Source organism: Hyperoodon ampullatus (assembly GCF_949752795.1).
Source record: "Hyperoodon ampullatus genome assembly, chromosome: 14".
In the NCBI taxonomy this organism is placed as follows: domain Eukaryota; kingdom Metazoa; phylum Chordata; class Mammalia; order Artiodactyla; family Ziphiidae; genus Hyperoodon; species Hyperoodon ampullatus.
Window position 1 is genome coordinate 72,804,568 of NC_136927.1, and position 21,396 is coordinate 72,825,963.

Below are 21,396 nucleotides of genomic sequence, written 5' to 3' on the forward strand. Positions count from 1 at the left end.
CTAATTGCTTTGTGTCACACTGAAAAGAAAAGCTAAGCTCTTTTCCCTGACCTAAAAGGACCCCTGGGGTCTGACTCTTGTCTGCCCTCCTGTTGGCCTCTCCTGTCTTTCTCCCTTTTGCTCACTCCACTTCAGCCACTTGGGCCTTTCTACTGTCCTTCAATCACGCCAAGCACATTCCTGCCCTAGGGCCTTTGTACTTGGGGTTCCTTTGGCCAGGACCACCCTTTACCCAGACCTTCCCATAACTGATTTCTTCTCCAAGTTTGGTTCTTAGCTCAAATGTCCCCACTCAGAGCGGCCTTCCTTGACCACCCCATCTAAGACTGCCTCTCCTCCAGCCACCACTATCAATCCCTTTATCCTCTACGGCTCTGGAATTGTGAATTCGCTGATCTGTTTATCATCTGTTTCCTCCACTACAATGTCAGTTCCATGAGAGTGGGGAATCTGGCCGTCTTGCTGTATCCTCAGCATGTAGAACAGTGCTTGGTACACAGTAGGCGCTCCATAAATATTTGTGGAATGAGCAAATGCAGAAGGGGACAGCTGAGTCAGTATGCTGAATGGCTGGACGGGCCGGTGACGTGAGGAGGAAGCTGCAGCCTCTGCCTGGGCCCTGCCCTGGGTAAATAGTCCTCCCTGTGCCCAGACAGCCACTATTTAACAACTGTCTGCCACGGGACTGGCCAAGCCTGGGCCGTCACACAGCCAAGGCTCCAGGATTCCCTGGAACAAGCAACGGAGGCAGCCACACCTCAGGGAAAGCTTGTGAAGGAACAGGTCAAAAAGTTATCCAAACAGGCATGAGGAAAGGCAGAGGAGGTGCTGAGACACAGAGAGAGCAGTTGGCCCTTCTCTGGGCAGAGCCCAGGGGAGCACACCCAGTGGGCAGCTTCCCAGACGGGGCCTGGACTCCAGAGCCCAGTTCTGGTCCTGGCTCTGGTCCCGACTTGCAGAGGGACCTCAGACACTTGCCACCTCTGGGCCTCAGTTTCCTCTTCTGTAAATCAAGAGACCGTGGGCTGATCAGTGGTTTCAAACTTAAAAAAAAAAAAATGGCAGTGGCATTCCTTCTTCAAACAAAATCTTACCGGAAACCAATTTGCGGGAATGATACAAAGGAGGCACCTGGGTTAAAGGAAGTGTCGGGGTGCAGGATGCTGCCCACCCTGTAGCCCCTGACCCTTCAAAATAGCCCCAGGGTAAAAACCACCAGGCTCCTTGGTCTCCGAGTTTCTTCACGGAGAGTCTTGTAATTAAACCCAGACCCAGGTTCAAGCCTCACAGTGGGATATTAGGTCATCGACTCCACCTTTCTGAGCCTTGGTTTCCCTCTCTAAATCTGGCATTGTAAACAGTACCTCCTTCACCGCGTCAAATGTTCAGCCCAGAACCTGGGACCTAGGAAATTCTCAATAAGAATAGTGAAAAATCAGTGTTGGTTATTAGCGGAAGCAGCAGAAATGACCCGAAGGGCCAGTTCTTTGTCTTTACTGTGAGTGGGGAAAATATTTAACCACTCTGAACCTCAGTTTCTTCCTCCGCAAAACATGACCAAGGGTTCAAAGGACATCAGAGGTTGAGATCCAGGCCACCCAGTTTTGTTTTTAGATAAAACTTCAATTGACTTCTAACCTTTCAAAACCCCAACTTCCAGCCTCTTTCAAAAAACTGGAAGCTCTAGCAACACTGATTCCCCATAACCACGAGGCAAAAGCCCACTGGAGCTAATTTAGGCTGGGCGTGCTTCCTCTAATTTGCCGCAGTCCCCACCATTCCTTAGTGTCTCTATACTAAAGTTATATTAATAAACGTAAACCATTATATTTGCTGTGTTTTCTTATAGGAAAGTGTGAAACCTGCTTATACTCTATCTGCTCCATATACCTCTATCTGGGCACAGAGGGCACTTGAGTTTTGGACCCCTGATTGCTAAGACCAAGGCAAAGCTCATTATTTGTGAGCGCAATTTCCTATTTCATAGACTTACTATTTTTTGATGTGACTACTAGAACATTGTAAATTATATATGTGGTCCACATTATATTTCTGTTGGACACAGCTGCTCTAGCACCTAGGATTCTTTAGCAGCTAACTCATCCTGTCTCCATTTCCCATTCTGAATAGACCAGTTCTAGCCAAATGTCTTGGGCAGGTATCCCTGGCTGGGTCTTCTCCCCAGCCCACAGTCTCTCTGGGGTCCTCACCCTTGTTGCTTGCCTGGTTTGGGGCGGGGGTGGGGGTGGGGCAGGGTGATGACCCAGGCTCTAGAACTCAAGGCTTGTCTTCTAGAATTCTACACTTGGGAAATCTCACCTCCCAGCCCCCATGGCAGCCATTGTGTTCTCTTTATCAGACATTCACATAAAACAATAGTCAATCTGAATCTTAATTACACACCCATTCTTCTGTCTCCAGCCTGTGAATTTACCCCCAAATCCTGTGATTTGGGGGGTGGAGTTGGGGAGGGGAGAGGATTATTTTTTTTCCCCTTCTCCAGGGCAAGTCATAGTTTTTCTAGAGATAAGGTGAACGGATTATGGGGGAGGGACACGGATCCTCCCACAGTGAAGGTGCTGACTTTGTTTTTGGAGGAGGTAGTATCCACCCACAGCTCCTCTGAGATGAGAGAATCCTGAAGGACTTAGGGTGCTGGGAGGAAAAGGAATCTCACAGTGATGAAGACCCTCTTCAGATGGGGAGGGCTTATATGGTAGTGGCTGAGAATTTGTGGTGCAGAGTTAGGCAGACTTGGGTTAGAGCCTCGCGAGCTGTATGACCTTGGACAGGTGACTTTACCTCTCTGACCCTCAGTCTCCTCATCTATAAAATGAGGATAAAAATAGTTCTATTCTAGCACAGTGCTTGGGACATAAGTGTTCCATAAATGCTAGCAATCATCATAGCTTTCGAAAAAGGCATACATTGGCATATGGAGTAAATTTAGTTCTTTTTTATTTCACTTCTGTGCATTTCTGTAATTCTTTTACCATGAACCTGCTTCAGTTAAATCATAAAAAGTTAGTTGAGTGAAGAGGAATAAAATTGAGTGGAAATGTCATCCTAAGGCTGGGCTTCAACATGGGGTTTTAGAGCTGGAAACAGGTAAGAGAATCTCAGAGTCTAAACTTCACACACCCATTTAATATCTTAATAAGCTGAGTCCCCAAGAAGAAAGATGATTTGGCCAAAGTCATACAGCACGTTAGTAGCAGAGCCAAAACTAGAACGGTGATGGTGAGGATTGGAAGGAAACTTGGAGGTGACTAGGTCAGCCTTTCCCAAGGCGAGACCGCTCAGACAAGGAGGATTCTATCCTGAGACGTCTGAAAAATGTTGGTTAAAGAAAGCTGTACAAATTTCATTATCAGAGAACTTCTCAGAGACCTTAACACAGGACAATGAATGCCTTGGGCACTCCAAGAGAAGCCTCCAGTGTGTTCACATTAGCTCATCACAGAGCCCCTTGAAAACATCAGCACCCGTGAAAGCTCTCCCTGCCCCCCAACGGAGAAATTCTCTAGCTTAATACATTCCTAGATTTAAGAAAAAAAAAGTGTAGAGATATTTTAAATAGTATGATTTAACAGTTACATTACAGACTGTTGCTGGTATGTAGAAAGACAGTTAATTTTTTTCACTATCTTTCTCCTTTCTAAAAAATTTGTAATTATTCCCTAATATTGCAGAAAAGTAGAGAGAATAATATTGTGAACACTGATGTACCCATCACTCAGTTTTGTCGAGCCCTACATGCATGACCATATTTTCATTTGATTCATTTTTTGTTTGTTTTAATGACAAATGAAACATTCCACTTAGACTTGAAGCCCCACCTTGTACTCCTCCTCAATCCCTTGCTTTGCCACCCTTCTCAGAGGTGACCCCTGTCAATATTTGCTGTTCATCATTGCTAGACATGTTTTTATACTTTCACTCCACATAAACTATATATAACATTGTTTTTCATATCTGGAAAACTTATTCAAATGTTGTGTGTATACTTCAGCCACTGCCTTTTATTTTTGGATCTTCCCATGCAGCTACAAGCAGCACTAGGGCACTCATTGAAAATGGTGAATGAACATCCCAAAGTATATTTATTCCAGTTTTTGACAATGGAGTTGTTTCCAGCTTTTCACTATTTTAAACAAGGCTACAAAGAACATTCTTATACCTGTGGGTGAGAGTTTCTCTAGGATAATGGGGAGGAGTGGAATTTCTGGATTTCAGGCAGTGGGCATCTTCACTTTGATGAGATGTTGGCAAATTGCTCGATCTTGCCCACCAACTGTCACTTTAGTCAGTAGCATCTAGGAGTTCTGGTTGCTCCACAACTTCCTCCACACTTGACTCTGAAAGATGATGAATGTAAAATGAGAATTTGCATTTCCCATATTTCTAGAGAGGGAAAGGCTCCTTTTGCCATTTGAATTTCCTCTGTGAGTGTGTGTGTTCATATCCTTTGCCCATTTTTCTATTGCCTTATTTATCTTTTCTTAACAATTTGAAGGAATTACTTATTCTCAGTACAGATCCTTTTTTCAGTTGTATTAGTGGAAAATACCTTTAATCAGTCTGTAGCTCGTCTTTTCGCTCTCTTTAGAGTATCTTCTGTTGTACAGAAGTTTACAATTGTAATGTAGTTAAGTTTTGGTTAGATAATAAATAAGATCATTAAATTTAATCATCTTTTCCTTTATAGTGTGTGCTTTTTGTTTTTTGCAGTGCCCTGAAATCATTAAGATATTATGCTAAACGTTTTCTATAATTTTTAAAGTTTTATTTCTCCTACATAGGTCTTTATTCCATAGGAATTGATTTTTGTGTGCGATATGAAATAGAGATGCCATTATATTTTTCTTCATATGGATAACCAATTGACCCAGACAATTATTGACTAGGGTGTCCTTTCTTGACTGATATGCAATGCCATTGCTTTTGTCCCTCATTTTCAGACATATGTAGATCTGTTTCTAGGCTCTCCATACTGTTCCACTTATCTCTAGTAGCCACACTTAAACAATGAAAAAAAAAAAAAAACCAGGTAAGTGAATCTATTGGTACAATTATACGAAAATAAAACATTTAATTTTTTTAAGTTCAAAAAAGAAATAGTTTAAATTATTTAATATTTTATTCAAACCAAAATAACTAAAATATTATTTCAACATTTAATCAATCAAAAATAATTAATGAGATATTTTTCTTTTATATACTAGGGCTTCAAAACACAATGTGTATTTTATACTTCTCTAGTGTAAAGCACATCTCAGTTTGAACTAGCCACATTTCAAATGCTCAATGGCCACATGGGGCTAGTGGTTACCATACTGGACAGTGAAAGTATAGCTTTATGTGTCATAGAGCATGTTCTCCTCATATTACAGCTGTTTTTTTCAAAATTATCTTGTTTATTCTCTTTGCTCATTCACGTAAATTTTAAGATGAGACTGAACAGGACAAAACAAAGTTTGGAGACCAACAGCCTATTTGTCTCCACTGGATTTCAATAAAGGCAACTAACATATTTTGAGTGCTTGCAATTTGCCAACTACAGTGCTAAGTAGTTTTGTCCTGTTGGGCTTCTAATTTAAATTACATTGAATTTATTGACTAATTTGGGAAGAATTGACATCTTTGCATAATGAAGCTGTTAACCTAAGACAATAAAAGAGCCAGTTATTTTTTCTAGCAAAATGGGTTTATTTGGGAGCAGCAAAGAAATGCAATTTGGGACATGCAACTATGGTGAACTATATGCAAGTTTGGTAAACTAAGGGAGAGGAAGCTCTTCTATAGAGGAAAAGACGAAGTTGGGATGGGCTGGTATAAACAAACAGTCCATTAGAGGAAACTGGGAGTTGGAAGTATAGTGGCTTTTCATTGGCTGAGTTGTGACAGTCTCTCGTTGGCTGAGCTGTTGTCAGGCCAGGAGAAAATCTTTCTTCCTCCTGCTGCCAGTAGTAAAGTAGTGTCACTTTCTTCCAGAGATGTAAGGTACATCTCTTCCTGTTGGGATCTGTATTGAGATTAAGTAGTATGTGCATGAGAGCTCCCCCTTCTGGCTTTCTGACTTTGTTTTAATGAGGTTTCCCTTTATAATTTTCAAAAATCGTTCTGACCATGATACATTTATATAGGTTTGCTTTTATGTTTTTAAAATAAAGTTCAATAATTTTAATACATAAAGGTCTTCTGTTAGATTAATCCTAGCAATAATCCCTATTGCTATCATAAATAATTTTTAAATTGAATCTTCTCATTTGTTGATATTAGTGTATAGAAACCAACTGCTTTTGACATACTGAAAATGTATCCAGCAATTTTGTTAAATTCCCTTATTAGATCTGTTTTTAATTTCTTATCTTATTGTATTGTTTGGGTCTCTAGTAAAATATCAAAGAGAAGCAGTAATAATGGGTATAGTTTGTCTATGAGTAGCTGAGACACAAAATAGTAGTAGTTTATACAAAATAGAAGATTACTCCTCAGATTATAAAAGTCCAGAGGGAGGCAATCTAAGGTTAGTATGGTGGTTCTTCCCCATAACAGTCCTCAGGAACCCTTTCATCCCCGTGAGGTCTTCATCCTCATGGTCCAAGATGGCTGCCAGAGCTCCAACCATACAGCCATGTTACAGGCAGAAAGAAGGAGCAAGAGACAAAGAAGAAAAAGGAGTAAAAGTCATGTTCCAGCTGTCTTTTAAAAAAGTTCCTGGAAGCTGCCATATTACATTTCTGATTATACTTCATTGGCCAGAACATATTCACATGGTCTCCCCTAGCTTTAAGGAATGCTTGAGATAAGTTTTTTGACGGGGCATTCATGTGTTCAAATGAAAACTGGAGGTTCTATTAACAAAGGAAGACAAGGAGACTATATAATACAGAACAGACAACTTGCAGCCTCTGCCACAGTGGGCAACCTTGTTTTATTCTTGACTTTAAAGGGACTTTGGCCTTTTTAAGTAAGATATCTGCTTTAGATTTTTGGTAGGTAACTTTTACTGGGTTTTAAAAAGTTTCTTCTAAGGAAGCTAGAAGTTTTGCTTGTTTGGTTTTTAATCACAATGTTGAATTGTCTTAATTGCTTTTTGTGCATCTACTAAGATAATCACATTTTTTTCTCTTTTAGTCTGCTAATTTAGTAATATTCTAATGTTAAACCATCCTTGCATTCTTGGAATTAAACCTAAATTTGTCAGGATGAAATACATATATTTTATACATTGATGAAATTTTTTAAAATTGTGGTAAAATATACATAAAATTTACCATTTTAGCCATTTTAAAATGTATTATTCAGAGGCATCAAGTATATTCACATTGTTATACAACCTCCACCACCACCCAACTCTTGAAATTTTTTATCTGTTTCCATTATAAAATAACTCTCCAAGCTTCTCTGCCCCCAGCCCCCAGCAACCGCCATTCTATTCTACGAATTTGACTACTCAAAGTACCACTGTAAATGGGATTTTACAGCATTTGTCCTTTTGTGATTGGCTTACTTCACTTAGCAAAGAGTCCTCGGGGTTCATTCATGTTGCAGCATGTATCAGAATTTCCTTCATCTTTAAGGCTGTTGTATGTATACATAACATTTTTATATTATTCTGTTGTATGTATACATAACATTTTGTTTTTCGGTTCATCTCTTAATTGACACTTGCTTCTGCCTTTGGGCTATCGTGTATAATGTTGCTATGAAATGGTGTAAAAATATCTCTTCCAGACTGCTTTCAATTATTTTGGGTATATACCCAGAAGTTGTATTGCTGAATCATATGGTAATTCTATTTTTAATTTTTTAAGGAAGTGTTATACTGCTTTCCATAGTGGCTGCATTATTTTACATTCTCACCAGCAGTGAGAAAGTGTTCCAATTTCTCCACATCCTTACCAAAGCTTATTATCTTTTTTTTTTATCCATCCTAATAGGGTGAAGTGGTTATCTCATTCTGGTTTTGATTTGCATTTCACTAATGATTACTGATGTTGAGCATATTTTCATGTGTTTCTCGGTCATTTGTGTATCTTCTCTGGAGTAATGTCTATTCAAATCCATTGCCCATTTTAAAATCAGGTTTTTTGTTGTTACGTTGTAGGAATTCTTTATATATTCTGAATATTAACCCCTTATCAGACATGATTTGCAAATATTTTCTCCCATTCCATGGGTTGCCTTTTCACTCTGTTAATAAGGTCCTTTGGTGCACAAAATTTTTCATTTCAATGTAGTCCAATTTATCTATTTTTTCTTTTGTTACCTGTGCTTTTGGTGTCATCTCCAAGAAATCACTGCTAAATCCAGCATCATGAATATTTCCCTCATGTTCTAAAAGTTTTATAGTTTTAACTCTTACACTTAGGTCTTTAACCCATTTTGTGCTAATTCTTTTATATATGTAAGCTAAGCGTCCAGCTTCACTCTTTCACATGTGAATATCCAGTTTTTCCAACATGAATTTGGTTTGGATCACATTTTATTTAAGACTTTTACAGGGCTTCCCTGCTGGCGCAGTGGTTGAGAGTCCGCCTGCCGATGCAGGGGACACGGGTTCGTGCCCCGGTCTGGGAAGATCCCACATGCCGTGGAGCGGCTGGGCCCGTGAGCCATGGCCGCTGAGCCTGCGCGTCCGGAGCCTGTGCTCCGCAACGGGAGAGGCCACAACAGTGAGAGGCCCGCGTACTGCAAAAAAAAAAAAAAAAAAAAAAAAAAAAAAAAAAAAGACTTTTACAGCTGGGAAATGCTACTTTGAATCAATCTTTGATCCATTGCTAGAATTCTCTCACCATCCTCCCTGACAGGTGGTCATTTAGCTTGGGTTTGATACTTTTAGTGACAGGACACTCACTACTTAATAAAGCAGCTTTTCCCCTGGTAGTATCATTGTATCCAGTGGAAAAATCTTCTTCATTTTCAGCACAAATCTTCCTCCCTATACGATCCATCTGTTGGTCCTAATTTGTCCTCTGGGGCTCCGAGAATAGGTGAACACCCTTTTCCAAAGGAAAGTACTTTGAATTCAGTAAATAACACAACTGCATGGTGGGCAACTATGTGCTGGGTTTATACGGTTTATCACATTTATTCCACAAAGCAATCTATGAAGAGGTCCTATTATTGATTCCTGTTTCTCAGATGAAACAAATGAGGCTTGAAGAACTTATCATTTTCACAGGGTTGAACAATTATGTAAATGGCACCACTGATATTTCAAAGGCAGTGGCCTTGACCACTCTGTACACTGCCCCTCTCTTCCCCAACAGTCAGCCCAGAACCCTTTTGGATCTTCAATTATTCTCTAAAGGGTATGGTTTTCTCACCCTGTCCTATCCTAGGAAAATTTAAAGTGTTTCTATTAAAATTGAAATCAAACACAGTTGTTTGTGTATGGTCCACGTATACAGAGGGCTTCTTAGCTCCTTTTTTTTTTTTTTTTTTTTTTTTTTTTTGTGGTACGCGGGCCTCTCACTGTTGTGGCCTCTCCCGTTGCGGAGCCCAGGCTCCGGACGCGCAGGCTCAGCGGCCATGGCCCACGGGCCCAGCCGCTCCGCGGCATGTGGGATCCTCCCGGACCGGGGCACAAACCCGTGTCCCCTGCACTGGCAGGCGGACTCTCAACCACTGCGCCACCAGGGAAGCCCATATCCAACAAATATCTATTAAGTGCTTATTATGTGTTTAATTTTAAACTGTACAAGATGTGGGGTGTACCCTGGGGAACACATCAGACAAGGTTCATCTCCTTCATGGGGGTGGAAGAGATAGAAATAGATATACAAGTAACACAACATATGTGTAATTCCAAATTGTGATAGGCGGTAAGAAGAAAAATCAGGTACGGGGACAGAGAATAAAGGGTGAAGGATGGGAAGAACCTACATAAATACGTAGGAGAGCCCTCCCAGACAAGGTGACAATTAAATCGGGATCTGAAAGATCTTTCTTTTTTTTCAGGCCAGTGTGGCTGCAGCCACTGGGATGGGAGCGAATGGAATAAAATGAGGTTAGAAATGCAGGGCTATAGAAGCAAGGTCACGCAGGCCTCACAGTTCATGGGAGTTTTGAATTCTATAAGTTTAGTATAAATGCATAAAAAGCTTGTTTAAGGGAGGGGCCTGTTCCAATCTGCCTGTAGAAAATCATCCCTGGCCCCTGGGTATAGAGTGGGTGGTAGAAGACCCAGAGCGGAAAAACAAGAGAAGTGAAAAGAGCTTTTGCAGACCTGGAGAGATGATGGGGGATGGGGACACGGCTGTGGTGGAGATGAAAAGATGGTGAAAATTTGAGATACTGTTGGAGGTAGCAAGAACTAGATTTTCTGAAGAGCTGGCAGGGGTGGGAGGAAGGACACAAAGATAATGACTCCCAGGATTTTGGCTTGAATAACTGAGTTGGGGGTGGGGTGATGGACTATGACAATTAATGTAAGTAGTATTATTGTTCTTTTTTAAAACTGAGGAAGGGGAAAAGAATTGTCCTACTTCACAAAGTTAGTAAATGGACTCCAATTCAGGTGTGTTTATCTCCAAAAGTCATGCTTTTCCCACTCTCCTGGACCCACACGTTAATTTTTATAATGGGGGAGGATATTTAATGATATATCATTAAATATTGATATATGAATGCCCCGAATGCAACCATGGGCTTCCACATAGAACCCGCACAAAACCTGGGACCCTCATTAAAGGCGCTTGTACATTGGGACCGAACGTTCTGAATATAAATTCCCTAGATGGTGTAATGGCAGCGCGGTGCCCGCCTTAGGAAACCAGTTTTAAAATATTGCGTTCTGATGGGTGCAGTGACCACGTGGTGATGTGTGATAGGAGGAAAGTTAGCATGCCCCGTAACTAAGCCCAGCGAGTTGTGATTGGTGATCATGTCGAGCTGTCTGCCGCTGAGTTTGGAGAGTCGTACTCCATCTGGGCCTGTGATTGGTGGGATGGTAATACGACCTCCGCTGTGATTGGTGAAGCCCGCTCGGTTGTTTAAAGGTTTCTGTACGCCAGTTCCTGCATTGGCCACTAGGAGGAGCCCAGGACACGCAAAACGCGGCGCTGGGGCGCATCTGGGCCGCTTCTTCCCGGAGGCCCTCCGGATCTGAGCCGTGCCGGTTCTGCCCTGCGTCCTACGGCCACCGAGGGACGGGGGGACGGCGTCAGGGTTCCCAGCTCCGGCCCAGGTGGCTACGCTTCTCTGCACAGCCCTTTTGGCCCTTTCCTCTGGCTCTCAGCCCCGCAGAGGGCATTGGCTGACCGACGGCTGCGGGTTCGCGAAGGTTTGTGAAGGCCCAGATCAAAATTGCAAAATTGTGGAGTCTGTCAGGTGAGACTCAGCTGCGCCCCCCGGCCGCGCCCTCTGCTCGCCTCGTAGCCCTCCTCTCAACTAACAGCCGCCAGTGTTTACAGCCTACACTCCCTTTAAGATCTTCAAAGAACTTTTCCAAAGCAGCATCTCACTGGAGCTTAGAATTGTCTCATGAAGGTCAAGGTCACTAGCTCGGAGATCTCCGTATCCACAGTTACCCTCAACCATCCCCAGGCGCTATCACGTCTTCCCTGCACTTAACCACTATTTGAAATTCTCTTCTTTTTTATTCATTTACTCCCTCCTGTCTGTTACCACCGCACCTCTCCACCAGGATGTAAGCTCTGTGAGGGAGAGAAGAGGGTGGCCAGATCCAATACAGAATGCCCAGTTACATTTGAATTTGAGATAAACAACAGAAGTTTTAAAAGATATAAGTTATGTCCCATGTGTTACTTGGTACATACTTGTACTAAAAGAATTATTCATTGTTTATCTGAAATTCAGATGTAATTGGGCATCCTGTGTTTTTATTTGCTAAAACAGCAACCCTGTTGGGGAGGGATCTTACCTATTCACTGCTTCATCTCCAGCACCCACAGTAGTGCACATGGCATGTGCTGAATACATGTCGAATGATTGGCTGGGCAAACTCCTTCGCTCACTTATTCATCCAACCCATTATGTTAACTGCCAGCTGGGTCCTGGGACTATAAGGGTAAAATGAGACATAGTCCAATGGAAGAGGCAGACAACCAGTAACCACCATGTGATTAAACTTTGACGATATAAAGTATTAGGGGCTGTGGGAGCACTGAGGGGGAGCTCTGACCTGTCCAAGCCAGCAGGACTGCCTGGAGGAAGAGGAAGATGAGACTTGGAGGATGAGGAGGCGAAGAGAGAGGTGTGACAGCTGCTCTGAGCAGAAGGTATGGCATGTGCAAAGGCCAGAGACAAGGCAGGGGCTACGGGATTGTGAAAGCTGCAAGTGGTTGGGGTGGAGGGCAGATGTACAGTGTGGATGGGGCAGTCAGAAAGAGGTGAGACGGAGACTCCGTTGCTGAGCATCAGTACCCACCAGTCAGGTGCCATAGTGATTGTGCCCATTGTATAGATGAGGAAACTGAGGCTGGGAGAAGTGAAATGCCCGGCCTAGGTTGACAGTCTGAGTGGAAAAGGCCTAGCTGAAGCAGATTCGGAAGGCTGAACTCTTCTGAAAAGGCTTTGGGTTAAGGATTATAACCCCCAACTGGAGAATGAAGAAACTGAGGCCCAGAAAGGTGACAGGGCTCTGCCTGTGAAGGAGGCTCCGTCCAGTTTAACAGGAGAACACTGAGGTAGTACGAGGGGTATGGGTTGTCTCAGGCCCTCCAGAGAGACAGCAGGAGGGCTGGAGCAGGACACAGGAGTTCAGGCCGCTGTGTCTCCTGTTCCTGTTTGGGTTGGGTCTCTAGGAGTCCCTTACTGAGCCCTGAGGCTAATTCCTTGCATGGGTCTTGGGCTGGTCTGCAGTTTCCATGGAGACCGCCTCCCTCCATCCCTGAAATCTCATTGTGACTAGTATTAAGAGATTAACTCTGCCCGGCAGCCCTCGCAGGGTCTTGGGTGCCAGAGTGGCTGTGGGAGCTCCCTTAAGGATGAAGAGGTTGCCCACTGTGTGAGACCCCATAACACCAGGAGGAGGATGTCAGACTGGGGCCAGGGCTTCCCCCGGGACACCCCAGGTATGATCCTGACTCCACATCTACCTGGAAAGGAGGACAAGGTGGCGGGAGAGAGACACAGGACCTATGGGAGGAGTCCAGATTTTGGAGCCGTATAGAGATGTGGTCACCCCAGCCTCCAACCCAGGAAGGCCTGGGGTCTTGATGGGGGGACCCCATTCTGATCAAGGCAAGATCCAGATTCTGTCAACAAGGCGAGGGGAGCCTCACAGAGTCTTTTAGGGGTGTTTCAAGGCTACCTAAAGGCCAGCTTCCTAATCTGCTTCATTTTGCTTTGGGGAAACTGAGGCACAGAACAGGAAAGTGACTTGTCCCCAGTCAGTGAGTCAGTGAACTGAAGCAGGTCAGGAATCCAGAGGGAGCCCTGGGGTTGCCTGAGCAGAAAATGTTTGGTTAAAATGTCATTGCCCCTCTGCCATGAATCCCACATCCTCCTTCCTGACCTCCAAGGATGGGGTCCCCTCAGCCTTCTCTCCCCTGGGCTTGTCCCATCAGCCATGCTTCCCTTCCCTCCCCACCTCTCCCCCTCCTCCTGCCCTCCCCTGCTACCTGCATAGTCTGAGCCTGCCAGAATGTCCCTGGCAGGCTCCACTCCACTGGAGGGCATGGCCACCGGGCCCTAACTGTCCCATCCAGGGGACATCCCCTCACTGGGTCGCTATCAGGATGACTTTGGACATTTTTTGTTCCACGCTTCAGCCCCTCTGTGACTTCAGGGCCTGGATATGGTGGGGGCCCTGAGAGCCCATCCCCACCCCACCTCCTCCTGCCAGGCCTGCATTGGAGAGATTTAGGCCCAGTTCCAAAGCACTGCTGGGTCAGGCTTCCTGGAAGGCCACACTGGGGCAGGGGAGCAAACACCAGCTCTGGAGCCAAGTAGCGATAGTTCAAATGCCCTTGACTCAGCAGTGTGAGCCTCAGTTTCCTCACCTGTGAAGGGGGGCAATAACCCTTCCTTCCTCAAAGCTTCTTCTCATTTGCTATGGAAAAATCTCCAGGTTAGGCTATTAAATGAACAAAGTGAGATGCAGAACAGTTTAAGAGATGGGGGATGACATCGTATGATCTCATACGCTGCCTGGTCTGTACAGGGAAAGTTAAGGGAAGTGATTCGCTACAGTGAAGAGGGCAGTGGACTGGTGGACAGGAATTGGGGGTGGAAGCCAGACTTCTCAAAGTGCACCTTTTATATTGTTTTGACTTTTGAATCGTGTGCACGTAGTACCGATTCCAAAAGAAATGTAAGTGTTTTCATAGATTGGGTAAAATATCCAACCATCAGAATAATCGCTCAGACTTCAATAATGTGACAGGTGTGCAGCCAAGATGGAGACCCATGTACTAGGACTTGACTCAGGGACCGAGAAAACCTGACCCCGAGTCTCTGAATCCTTGACCTAGAAGGGCCCTTTATTTTAAGCTGATTTCATTTTGCCAATAGCAAAATAATAGTCATCAGGACCAAGAATCAGGAACTCCCTACATGCCCACCACAGCGCCAAGCACTGTCTGAGTAGCATCCTGTTGAATTTGCATTCTGACTTTATGAGGAAGCTATTATGTTCCCATTTTACGGATGGGGAAATGGAGCCTCATTGAAGTTGCAACTAGGAAGTTGTAGAACTTGGATGCACATCTAGGCCTTTCCAGCTCCAAAATTTTAAGCCCTCCTGTGGTAGGTCTCAATCTTAGTTGCATATCAGGATCACCAGAGAACTTTAAAAAATACTCATAGCCAGCACCCACTCACCCCCACCCCAAGATTTGATCATTGGACTGTGGTGGGGCCTTGGCATCAGTAGCTTTTAAAGGTCCCAGGTGATTCTAATTCACCATCAGGGTTGAATTTCTGCTTTATGCTAGACAACTTTTCAAATGGGAAACCAAGGCCCAGGAGGGAAATGACCTTGCCCAAGGTCACACAGTGGCTGGAAGCAGAGCTGGAGCAGGGCTCACATGGAGCCTTTGTGAAAATAAGTGAATGGTGCCCCCCTCTGAGTGGGCAAATCTCCATGGGCAGTTGGCTTGGTAAGTGGAACAAGGGCTGGATTTCCACCTCCACTTGCCCCCTTAGCCAGAGAACCTTTGTGCAGTGAGCAACCTGTACAACTGTACGAGGTGACCATGGCCTGAGTCTCGGGATCCCAAACACTTCATCTCAGTAACCTCCAGGCAGATCCCTAGAACCCTTCAGAACAAGGATGTGGGGAGCCCAAGGGTGGTTCCTGGGATGTGGGTTCATCCCTCACCTGAAGACCAGGGCCGGCACCCTTCAGACCCGAGAGGGTTGGGGCAAGGCCCCATCTAACTCCCAGAGTCACATCCAGCAGATAAAGTCAGGAACATAAACAGGAGGGAGGAACATAACCAGGAGGGAGGAACATACACACAGGAGGACAGCAACAGCCTCAGCCCAGAAGTCACAAGCCACCTGGCAGAAGGCAGCCTATGGGGAGGCCCCGCCCACACAGACCCAAGTCCTCCTAGCTTCCTTCCTGATCATTCTCTCGACCACACTCTCTACACTACCTATTGAGCCTTGCAGTCAGCATCTCCCATAATACCCTGCTCTCCAGCCAGAGTAGCTTCCATGCCCTTTCGCCCTCACCCACCATGTTCTCCACTTCTGGATGTTCCCTCTGCCCAGGATGCCACCTCCTCCAGGAAACCCTCCCTGACCACTCCAGCCCAGAGATATGTCTTCTTTCTGCCACCTTCCAGCCCTCACAGTCCGTACACACAGCCCAACTGTGCCTTGGGATGGAGCTTATTTTATCATCATACTGGCCACTTTTCATTGACTACTTACTATGTGCCAGCCCTGGAAGGGCAGGGTGGCCTGGAGGTTAGGAGCACAGACTCTGGAGCACAGATTCTGCTCAGGTTGGAATCCCAGCTTCTTATAAGCTGTGTGAGCTGTGGCATATGATTCAACCTCTCTGTGCTCCAGGTTTATAAGATAGTGATAAAAACATTGCCTTACTTCACAGAGTGGTTGGGAGGATTAATGAGTTAATACATGGAAACCCCTCAAAAGAGCTTTATAAACATTGGCCATGGTTATCATTGCATATATCCCACTCCATTTCATCCTCACAACAACCCTATGAGTTAGGTATTATTATTCCCAAATTACAGGTGAGAAAACTGAGACTCAGAGAGGTCTTGAGAGTCAGGGCAGGGCTCTGCATCCTTTTCTGTGGCCTGATGCCTCCAGAGAGAGGATGTGGCTGAGATGGGTTATAACTTTGAGCCTCTGGTTTGCAGCTCATGGCTGCTTCTCAGAAGGCCCACAGGACACAGGGCCAGGTGAGACCCCCCTGACTTGGGCCTTCCGGTGGCTCTCAGGCACCACTCTGCTTCCAGCCAGCCCCAGGAGGGAGGGTAAAAAGCAAAGAAGGGCCTTTCAGTGCCATCTTGTTCACTAACATCCAGACTACATCACTGAGTACCAGAGAGAGCTCCTGTCTGCCCCAGCCTAGCTGGAGACTCAGGACACCCGGGTGACCTTCTGTCCTTGGACGAGTCACTTCCCCCCTCTGGCCTCCGTCTCCCCATCTGTACGATGAATGAGGGGATGAGGCTGGACCAGTAGTTTTCTGATTCTCATTAACAACAGCTGGCTCCACTGTCAAATGAAGTATTGAGGGACAGTGTCCCTAAGAGGCAGGCACTGGGTGAAGTGGGGCCTCTGCCTACACTGCCTTGGCTCCGGGACCTCAGAACCCAGTTTGAAAGGCCTTAGGCCGCATCCTCCTAAGGGCTCTTTTGGCTCTGACACTGCAGGATTCTAGAATCCCCAGCTCAAAGCGGCCGCTTCGCATCCCTGTTTGGAAAGCTCTCCCCCCGCCCCCCCACCCCCCAGCGGCTTTTATCTCTCTTTGGTAACACAGCAAATTTGCTCAGGACCCAGAGCAGGGGAGACAAGCAGACTGTTGACTCTTGAGCAAAACCTACCCTTTGGAGAGCAGCAGAGGAGGCGCTCGCTGTGCGTGGGGTGGCCGAAGGCCTCTTGCATAACCCGGCGGCCTCCTGCCCACCCAGGCCTTTGCTTTGCAGGGTTAGGGGTGAGGCAAACCGCAAACTCATGCCCAGTTAATTTTTTAAGGCAAAATCAACAGGCTCAGCAATGATTAGCAGGCAGGTAAGTTCGTCTTAATCATGCTGAGGAGAGGGAGGAAGGAGGCTTCCAGGGGCCCAAGGATGGGGCTTAGTTATCAGTTAACCACATAAATGTTTCCTACCAAACCCACTGGCCTTCAGCCCTGAGCTTCCTCCTCTTCCTCTCGGAAGTACTTCCGTGGCACCCCAGCGAATGGCCGCCAGTCATTGAGTGAACAGACACTCCACCCTCTGGGGTCTGTAGGAGGCACTGCCAGGGCCCTTGAGGGCTGGGATGAAGCAAAGGGGACCTCACCAAGCTCCTGGTCTTCTTGTTAAGGCCAAGCTCCCCCTGCTGCCTCTGCATGGCCTTGAGCATGTGTCCTCCCTCCTCAGGGCTCGATGAGGGGCCCTGGGTCTATGTCCCAGGTTCAACCTACAGCCGGCTGCCACTCTCCTGGGGACCTCGGTGTCTCCATCTGCCAAATGGGTGGATTGGCTGAGACACCCTGTCCAGTCTTGAAGTTCTATGATTGGATTAAGCCAACATGGCCTGTACCCAGGACGAGGAGGGTGGGATGAGCCATGTTTTAGGAGTGCTAGGAGGGAGAAAAGGTGCCCGGAAGAGGGAGGGGGCCTACCTGGTATGTGCTGTCGGCACCAGCCAGTATCAGATCCCAGCTCCAGGAAGAAGGCTGTCCTCTCTGGTGGAAGGCAGGGGTCCCTGTGGGGTGGGCTGTGGCTGCAGGGATGACCTGACAGACCCCAGTTGGTCCAGGACCCCTCCCCCTAGACCTCGAGAGCTGCCAAAGGAAGCAGCAAGGCCACACCAGCCCTGGGCCTGCTGGCTGCCTGGACTGGAGTTTGGTCAGTTGTTGGGGACCTATATTGTGAGAAAGTTAGGACTTTGTCCACAAACTGGAATTTGAAATTTCAAAGGGGCGAAACTGAAGGGCCCTACCCAGGAGTGGAGATGGCTCTTGGCTTCTTTCCCCCACGACTTTTGTTCTCTGTCTTGATAAGTCCCGGGTTCCCTGCACTGCTCCCTGGGTTGTGGGCGGGGGAGGGGAGACAGGAGATAGTGGGGACTTGAGCGCCCAGGGGACATGAAGACGCCAGGCGGCCCGTGGTGGCTGGTGTCTGGAGGATGCCTCTGCACTTGCACGTGCCCCGGGACAAGCTCCTTCACTTCTCAGACCCCTGAGCTCCCTGGCAGTAACATGACAATGGAACCACTAGCCACCAGTGCTCCAGAATTCCAGGGTTCTCTCCAGGGATCCAGGAGGGAGGCAGCGTGGAGGGGGTAAAGCCCTCAAGCTCTGGAGTCAGACTCGGGTTCCAATTACAGCCCCTCCTGTTACATCATTATGGCCTTAGGCAAGTGACTTCCCCTCTTTGAGCCTCAGTTTTGTCACCTACAAAGTGGGACAGATGAACAGAGAAGAGTGGAAGGTTCTTAGCACTGGGCCTAGCACGGATTCTCTCCAGAAACATTAGCCATTATTGTCATTTAAAAGAAAAATACTGTGGTCCAGAGCGGCTGCTCCCTTAACCACTATCCGCACCAGAGGCCTCAGCACCCTGACCGCTGCCGCCCCTCCCCGACCCCTGGCTGCCCAGGACAGTGGTCTCAAAACACCCCTCCTTTGTTTCCTGAGGCCCCTGTTTCTCCATCTACAACGAAAAGGAGTGGGACCTCCAGCTGAGCTCTGAGACCTCTCTGTTTTCCCCTGGGAACTGGGGCATGTTGAGCTGGGGTCTGACTGCCCCAGGGGCCGGGCCAGAGATAAAGAAGGACTCCGGAGTTGATGGCATAGAGGCCAGGGTTTGTTCAGGCCTGGGCAAGCCGTCCCTGGAGTTCTCCTGTGCAGGGGTCCCGATTCCAACTGATTATGTGGCCAAGGTCAAGGAGTCAGCCACTGATGACAGTAATCACTGCTGTTGCACTCTGTGCTTACGCTCGGTCATTTAATGCTCATACTGTCCTGGCGGAAAAGGTATCAAGCTGTCTGGTGCCAAAATGAGGGCTGAGAAAGCTGGAACCTGAGGTCGCAGAGTTTGGGAAGTTGGCAGTGCCTGACTTTTGACCCAGTTCTTTCTGATTTCAAGGTCCATGGTTTATCCTTTAAGGGTGGGGCGGGGGTGGGTGTGGGGGCGGATGGGATGTGTGTCATCTTCACAACAAACTTCAAGTTAGGCCCATTTTACAGAAGGGGAAACTGAGGCTTTGAAATAATAACTTGCCTGAGACCACAGAGCCAGTAGATCTTAGAGGTGGCCAGTCATTTATATGAGGGACGTGTATCTAGAAGGTATTGACTGGGGTCAGCTAACGGTGGGGTGATTTGTGTATGTAATAGATTATGCAAGTTCTAGTTCATGGGTGGGTAGATTTACTTATGGGGTGGGTTGTGATTGGTGGAACATGGGGTACGAAATAGGTTTCTGGAATGTGCCTCATAGGCAGTGGGTCACCCGTGGTGTGCGTTTGGTAAAGCATGTATGCCACTGTTTGTGTACAGAGTAGCTTGTCGTGTGCAGGCTGCCCACCTGATAGTTCTTGCATGTAACAGGCATGTGTGTGGCATGGTTGACCTTAGTTGATCATAGACCTTATTTAATTCAATCTAAGATGCCATCTGTAGAGGTTGAAAATTGTTATTTTTGTTACCGTTAAACTTTGACATGCCAGCAATCCCAGACCACTTTTAGAAATAGGGAACTGCGCCTCTTAGACTCGATGAGATGCCATACGTGTAGGCTTGTGAGAGGACTAGCTGTGTGTGGCCTGTCACAGGTGCCAGACAGGTGGCAGGACCCGGAGTCAGCCCTTGAAGGCCCCTCCCAGAGCTGCCCCTCCTTCTCCTCTGTGTTTATGCCTTAGTTGGGTCTCCTGCCCGGCTCAGGCTTGGCCCCAAGGCTGTTGGAGCTAGGCTCAGACGTTCCTGGCAGAGCAAGGGAGGAACCCACCAGGAGTTGAAGTCTTCTCCATCAGCCCTTATGGAATTTCTCTCCCTCCCTCCCTCCCTTGGGGTCTTGTCCTGATCAATAAACAACTGGGCCAGTATCTTCACCCCATTTTACAGATGGGAAAGTTGAGGTCCTTAGAGAGATGTGACTTAAGGAAAGTTATCCAAATAGTGACAGAGCTAGTTCCTAAACCCAGGTCTCCTGACACCAAATCCAGCTTCTCTTCTCCTCCAGAACAATTGCCCCCCCTCCAACTCCCACCCCAGTTATCTCAGCTCCAGGGGGAAGATGGAGGGAGGAGAACACAGCTACACAGGGCAGAGAAAGGGCTTCTAATAGTTGGAAGAATATGAGCAGGATGCCTCCACACACCCCTCAAGCACATGCTGCTTCTCCCACTGATTCACCCACTCATTAATTCACCCATTCACTCACTTATTCATTCACTCTTTCAGTAATTCACCCACTCACATATTAATTCACCCTGTCTCTAATTCACCCACTCTTGCTCTTGTTACCAAATCCCTGTGCCCAGCCCTTCCCGCCAGCAGAGGAGAACAGGTTCCCATGCCTCCAGGGTCCCAGATCTTTCTACGTCGGCCTGCACTTTGCAGCTCCACCGCCCCAGGTAGTCTGGGAGCCCATGAAAGTGTCTGCGTGGTGGGCAATGAGGGCTGCGGGTGTAGAAGAAAAGAGTGAGCCATGAGTTGAAGGCAGGCAGGACCGGCCACATGATTATCAGGGCCCGGTCCCAAACGAAAATGCGGGGCCCCTTGTTCAGAACAGCCGAGCATTCAACCAAACACGGGAGCCTGAGAGTGGAGCTCTGTGCACTGCTCAGGTGGCTCACCCGTGAAGCCCACTCTAGAGGGAGGAGGTGGGTGGAGAGAAACAAAGGAGATACGAAAGGGAGGCCAAGGCGGGCAGGAGGAGAGGGGATGGACGCTTGCTGGGCACCGCTTGGTGTTTTCCTAATGCCATCTCATTTAATGCTCAGACCACCCTTTGAAGTTGATTATGTATTTTCTAGAAGAGGAAACTGAGGCTCAGAGAGGAGAATCATTTACCCAAAGTCACGATTAGTAGGTGGTAGGCGCCTGAATGTTAATCCAGGTCTGTGGGGCCGTAAGCCTTGTCTCCGCCTGTTCCCCAAGGGGAGGGGGAGGCACGGGGGAGGGCAACAGGGGGAGGTGACGGGGACCTGGGAGATGGAGTCCGTCTGGGCCTGAGCAGCTGTGACAGGCTGAGCAGCCCCCTGTGAGGGCTGGTGGTGGCCAGA

General features: G+C 46.8%; 1 protein-coding gene across 4 annotated transcripts in view; it reads left to right on the forward strand.

Moving 5' to 3' along the window:
- Nucleotides 1-21,396, forward strand: part of HNF4A (hepatocyte nuclear factor 4 alpha) — a gene marked incomplete at both ends in the record, with an annotated part of 59,428 nt that overhangs the window by 12,561 nt on the left and 25,471 nt on the right. For 2 of the 4 annotated variants that reach the window (XM_079718936.1, XM_079718938.1), the window contains one exon: nucleotides 13,007-13,046. The exons of the other annotated variants lie outside the window; for them this stretch is intronic. In XM_079718936.1, coding sequence (XP_079575062.1) covers nucleotides 13,007-13,046 — 40 coding nt within the window. Of the gene's footprint in view, nucleotides 1-13,006; nucleotides 13,047-21,396 lie in introns of those variants that run through there. 4 annotated transcript variants of the gene reach the window in all.